Source organism: Henckelia pumila, chromosome 1 (genome assembly GCF_033568475.1).
Source record: "Henckelia pumila isolate YLH828 chromosome 1, ASM3356847v2, whole genome shotgun sequence".
NCBI classification, from domain to species: Eukaryota; Viridiplantae; Streptophyta; class Magnoliopsida; order Lamiales; family Gesneriaceae; genus Henckelia; species Henckelia pumila.
In genome coordinates, this window is record NC_133120.1 from 46,352,813 (window position 1) to 46,359,452 (window position 6,640).

The 6,640-nt window shown below is 33.6% G+C and overlaps 1 protein-coding gene across 1 annotated transcript; it reads left to right on the forward strand.

The window, feature by feature from the left end:
• The first annotated feature begins 1,255 nt into the window (after nucleotides 1-1,255).
• On the forward strand, nucleotides 1,256-3,904 carry LOC140874990 (transcription factor bHLH62-like). Its single transcript, XM_073278503.1, has 7 exons — nucleotides 1,256-2,266; nucleotides 2,396-2,572; nucleotides 2,676-2,810; nucleotides 2,895-2,966; nucleotides 3,064-3,228; nucleotides 3,333-3,417; nucleotides 3,526-3,904. Exons 1-7 carry the CDS (start codon nucleotides 1,499-1,501, stop codon nucleotides 3,564-3,566), a joined length of 1,443 nt encoding a protein of 480 aa, XP_073134604.1. The 5' UTR covers nucleotides 1,256-1,498; the 3' UTR covers nucleotides 3,567-3,904.
• Nucleotides 3,905-6,640: the final 2,736 nt, after the last annotated feature.

Below are 6,640 nucleotides of genomic sequence, written 5' to 3' on the forward strand. Positions count from 1 at the left end.
ATCCATGCTCTAGTTCGGACCTTCCGAACTACTCAGACCCTAGATATCCTTCGGACCATTTTCTAACGTCATGAATCCGATTTCCTACTTAATTTTCTCAATTAAGGGTTCTTAATCATGTTTCAAACCCTTAAACATGCTTGGATAGTTTAATTTCTCGATTAGGATTTGGGTTACTACATGTTTTTAGAATGAAACTATGAAACACAAAGATGAACAACATTACTTTTGAAATATTAAAATATTTTTATAGAATAGTTGTCCAAAGTTCAAACACATATTTATTCTTAAAACAACTTTTAAAACGTTTTATAAATAAGTTTTTAAAAATTACTTGTATAAAAATATTTTATAAGTACATGTCTAACCGAAACTTAAATATTTTGGATCCGTGAAACGGGTCGATCATTTAACAAAATTGTTATATAAAACGATCTTACGCAAGATTTCATGAAAAAGTTAAGTTTGTAAAGACAAACAATTGTCATATCAAACGACTTATCTAATTATTTTTCAAAATTTTGACGTAACTGAGATATTACTGTTCTAATTTAACTCGAAAATGAACAATATAAATATGGAGGTGTAAGGACTTAGATAGGTGATAATTTGTAATTGTTAATAAATTTTTTGTTGCATCTCCTATGACACAACATGATGTTTCCCGATCAACCAATTTTTCTATCATTCACAAATATTATTTTTATTTACCTCTTTATGTATACTTGGTAAAACTACCGAAAAATCCTTGAAATTAATCATGATGGCATCCAGACCTAGTTCCCTAGCATGAAATAAATAAAAAAAAAAAATCTATAAAAACAGTTTTACCGGTCAAATTTTTATCTCATCAATGAAAAAATGTAATTTCTATTGTAAATATGAGTCCAATTAAATCGTGTTATAAATATAGATTTATGAGATTATCTCACACAAAATACTTAGATATTGTTTGAGATTTGCTTTTAGGAACCACTTTCGAGTTTTTGTTCATAAATTTCGAAACTTTTATGAATGAAAAGTTTAAAAATACATCAACAAACAATACCAACGCGTACCTTACTCTTATGCAATAAAGTGAACATACTTGAGGAAAACACCAAATGGTTGTATTGAAATCAGTATCATATAAAATCTGTGATTTGTTGTTTCTCATAGAATCAATGGTACCGGGTGTGCATCTCATCCATGCACAGATTTTTGTACATACATCACTACAACAACCTATACATACAATACAATATATAAATGTACGTATAAAAAGGTCAAACACTACACTTTTGTTTTGCATCGCTATTTCTTGCTTCCCTCCTCACTTCCTCTCCTCCATTTTTCCTCCGACTCTCTCCTCGTCCGTCAACCACCGTTTCTCTCACTAATTCACCAAAAAGATCCAACAAGAACCTACCTTTTTCTTCCCTTTTACCCACTTTTTGCTTCCGAATTCGTCCCAGAGTGGAAAGATTTCTCATTTCTGTCTTCTTTTTCAGACACTGTAATGGAGAAGAACAGGCCCTTCAACGAGCTGAACTGCAACTTCTTCAATCCCAGCTGGGAGGTCTCTTTGGATCAAAACGACCCCTTTGAATCCGCATTGAGTTCCATGGTTTCTTCCCCGACTGCGTCTTCGGGGAACTGTAAGAATGGAGACAACATGGTGTTGAAGGAGCTCATCGGAAAGCTTGGGACCATTTGCAATTCAGGGGAGGTTTCTCCTCACAAGAGTTTCAAATTCAATGATAGTGCCAACACTTCTTGTTACAGTACCCCTCTGAGTTCCCCGCCGAAGCCCAGCCTTTTGATGATGGACAATCCTCATGTTCGGGGGAATTTACAGATCCCTGGAAGCCATTTTCCTCCTCTCCCCAATTTAGTCCCACTTTCATCTGATCCAGGCTTTGCCGACACGGCTGCAAGATTTTCTTGTTTTGGGAACATGGGATTCAGTGAAATGGGTCTGAAATTGGATTCCGACAAGCTTTCCAGGGTTTCGAGCAGCCAATCTCTCAAGTTCCCGGGATCCCGTCTGATGGGAGTTCAAGGAAACAGGGATGCGGCATTGCGGGCTTCGGCTTGTGGGAAGAAATCTGTTAATGAAAACGGGGAAATTGGGGATTCCAGAGAGAATTCTTCGGTTTCTGAACAAATCCCATGTGGGGAAACCGGTTTGATTGCTCAGAATGACGCTAATTCAAGGAAGAGGAAATCAGTTCAGAGGGGAAAAGCTATAGAAACACCTTCATCCACTGTTACTAAAGATGCCAATGTAAGCTTTTTGCTTTTCAAGATTCTTGAATTTCTGTACCTCTTTGATGAGTAAATTAGTATTTTAAGCTAAGAATTATACATGGATATTTGGTTGAGGTTGACTGAGTTTGGCTTTTTGTTTCTGTAGGTTGTTGCGTCTGAAAATAGTGAATCAAATATAAAAAGAAGCAAATCTGAAGATGGGAATTCGAATCAAAAGCATTCAAATGATAATAATTCAAAGCCTTTGGAGGCTCCTAAGGACTATATTCATGTGAGGGCTAGAAGAGGGCAGGCTACAGATGCTCACAGTCTTGCTGAAAGAGTAAGAGTTCAATAAATGTGTTCTATAATTAATTCTTCCATTTCATTCTTGTATCCATGTAACCAAATGCTTGTTTGTATCCTTTTCCCTGTTTCTCGTATAGGTTCGAAGAGAAAAGATCAGTGAAAGAATGAAATTCTTGCAAGATCTTGTACCAGGGTGTAGTAAGGTGACAGGAAAAGCTGTGATGCTAGATGAGATTATAAATTATGTGCAATCTTTACAGAGGCAAGTTGAGGTAAAAAATTCAAGAATCTCCAGAAAGTGTGTTGTATAGTAATCTTGACTGGTTACTGATGCCTTTTCACTTGTGGTTTTGTAGTTTCTGTCGATGAAATTGTCTATTGTCAATCCTAGAATGGACATCAACATGGAAGCTCTCATGTCCAAGGATGTAAGAAACATTTGATCCCCAAAATATTGACAAAAGTCTTGAAGCACACTCTGTTTAATTTTACTCTAATCATCCGTACCGACTTGTCAATTTTCAGATGTTTCAATCTCGTGGATCTTTGCCTCAGGATGTTTATCCAACACATGGCTATGCGTTTCAATCCGATGCAACCTTCCAAGGGAACAATTTCAACATGGCTTTAGGCCGAAACCAAACTGGTCAATTGCCTTCCACAGAAAGTTTTAGCCAAATTTCCTCTCAAGTAAAGGACCAATCCTTGAAAACACACGCACACACACATACTCTAGTTTTGTTGGAAATTTTTTTGTGTTGAATGATATTTGACTATGCGGTTCAATTGTTTAGGTATCGACGTTCTGGGAGGACGACCTCCATAGCATTGTCCAGATGGGATTTGGCCAAAATATTGCGCCAACTCAAACTTTTCATGGTGAGTACTCTTTTTAAAGAGACGTATTTGAGTTGCCAGGAGTTTTTTTTTTTTTTTAACTAAGGCGAACTGAGAAATGTGATGTCTTGTTCTTGATCCTTAATGCAGAGGCTCTTCTCCCGGCGACCCACATGAAAGTCGAGCCGTGATCGAATACATGTCACCGGCATTGTTAACTGTAATTCATTCGAGCCCCCGAGAGAGAGTGGCTTCTGTGTATAACGAGGAAATGTAGTTCAAGAGAAAATCTGGTGGCAAATTCATGAGAAGGGATCCTTCTCTCATGGATTCTTGCTTTTATTTCTTGATCAATTCTGGAGATGATTTGATTATTTGGAGTACATTTTTTTCACAGATAACATTGTTGTGAAATCAAGAACTAATTGTGTATTAAATGGTGAAAGCACATGGAAAGTCAAATGTTCAAGGTTGAGAGAGAAACCTTTTTTTTTTTTTTTACATTATTTTTATTTTATCCCAATGTTTCTTAAGCATATATATTACAATTATTATTAAAGAATTGGAAGTCTTCTTTCTTTCATTTATCATTTATTTATATTTCCACTATTTCGCATGATGAATGAACCGGTTATTTGCTATTTTATCTCAATTTTGTATGGTTGGAAAAGGAAGTGGGGAGAAAAAGGTTAATGGGTGTGGGAAGTATCCGATGAGGGAAGCAAGTGACCTCAAACAAACACGTAACAAAATTTTTCCAAAAATTGTCAATATATACTTTTATCACACACCCGTACATTTATATCATATGATTATGTGATTGTTCGGATCGGGAAAGTGTTTAGAGGGGGGTAATACACCACTTCAAATTTTCTTCATTTATATGATTTGAATTGATCTCCTTTGTACTGAAAATCTCAATTGCTTGAGATCAGTTCTCGAGGGGTCAACTGATTGGTCAGTTGACTGATTGCTTCTTCCAAAGTGAGTTCAGTTGAGTTGGCAACAAAGTTCTGGTCTCTCTCGTGTGTCGACGTTAGTTCACTAACAAAGTATGTGCGGAAGAAAACTAACATATTGAACTAATACAAGATGGTAAAGTAGAAGTAAATGATTAAGGTATATTTCTGGATGTTCGGAGACCAAATTACTCAACTGATCTAAGGTAGTGTTTGAGAGAGCTTCTAGGAAGCACTTCTCAGCTTATCGTTAACAAAATTTCACAAAATTTCAAATTTTTGTTAACGGAAAAGCTGAGAAGTGCTTTTAAAAAGCTCTCCCAAACACTACCTAAGTAACTAACTAGACGACTCGAAGTGTAACACCAAAAATCCAATATACTAAATCGCATGCATTGAATTAAATAAATATTATGATTATTATTTTAAGTTTAATCGATTTAAATTTTTTATTTGAATTATTTGTTAATAAAATATTAATTATTTGTTCAAATGATTTTTATTATACTAACTATTTAATTAACGCTTTTAATTGTTTAAGTTTATTGTCAAAATGATTTTTATTGTGCAAAATAATTGTTTAAAATATTTTAAAGGTTTAAGCTTGCTTAATTAAATGATTTTAATTATTTAGTTTATTCATTTAAATGATTTTAACTTCTTCAGTTATTTATTTAAAATGACTAGAGTTTATTGGACAATTATTTAAATGATTTTAACTGTTTAGATTATTTATTTAAATATTTTTGATTGTCCAATTTATTTATTTTAAATAAATTAAGTTTAGTGGTTAGTTATTTTAAATAATTTTAAATATATAGCTTATTTATTTAAATACTTTTAACTGTCCAAGCCGTTTTAAAGGTTTTTACTCCGCTTGTGTATTTTATTTAAATGACTTTTAATCAATTATTTACTTTATTTAAATTATTTTAATCGCTCTTTTTATTAGTCAAACATTTTACTTATTGCCGTGAGATTAAAATATTTAAACTATTGATTTTAATTTCTAAATTAGTGTTTAAATTCTTTCAAATGTATATTTGTTTTTGTGACGCCTAAGTTCCATAATTTAAATTTTATGTCTAATTTAGCCTCGATATTTAAATTCCTAAATTCATGATGATTTAAATGCTTTAAAATTTTCTTAGAATGTAATTGTTTGAATATTTAAATTTATTTATTTGAGATACTTTAATTTAGTGACATTCGGCCCTGACACGCAGTAAAGATGGACACGGTGGAAAAACCTAATATTATAAATTTTTATGACCAAAAATTCATGAGAGTTAAAGAAAATAAAAAGAAAATTTTATTTATAAATTTTCGAGTGGCAAAAATCATGTAAGTGCATTCTTGCGCGTGATTCTCGATATTTCTTAAAATTATCCTTTTTGAACCCGGATTTGCAAAATTCCATTCTTATATTTAATTTTAGGATTTTTAAAATTATAAATTGAAAATAAGTGAAAAAATTTAAGGAACTAAAGTTGTAAAACAAAAGTGACACTTTTATAAGTGTAGTAGCACTTTTTCAACTACCACACACTCACACCACCTACCTATACATACACACACTAATATGTATACTTACACCACACTTAAATATAACGCACACAACACAAAATAACCCTAAAACCCTAAGCATTCAGCCGCCTCCTTCATTTCTTTCCAAGATTTCACGCCTTTCTTCATCTTCCCTCCTCCCATTCCATCGGCTTGCACCATATCTCCTTCCCTTCAACTCCGGCCGCTGCCCAGCCACCTAGCCGCTATCATGCCGCCTTGAGGACCATCATAGGAGGTTAATAAAGCTACTGGTCGTGCCCTCCTTCAGCTGGCCGATCCCTTCTCCTCTTGATTTGCTAGCTTAGGCAAGAAATTCTTCTCTTTTTAAAACCCAAACATATAATATATTTGTTCTTGGCTCCTTCCTTTAAATTCAAATTTTCAGAATTTTTTTAGCATATATGGTGTAATTTTTGTTTGAAAATTCAGTAGCTAGGGCTTGGAGAATTTATTTTGTGCATCTTTCATTTCTAGTATGCTCTATGAACTTGAATGAATGAAATTTTTGCATTTACTTGGAAGTTTGGACATATTGATGGAAAAATCAGATTTAAACATGCTATGTTAGATTCATTATAGTGTGTATATGCTTGTTTTTGTGTTATATATGTTGTTATGCAAGCTTTTTATCCATATGTATTGAAATGTTGCAAATTGGTTTGAGTTTCGGGGCGTTTGAAATCAAAATTATGATGAGATGGATGAAAGGGTTGAGGGGATGCTCATGATGTGTTATT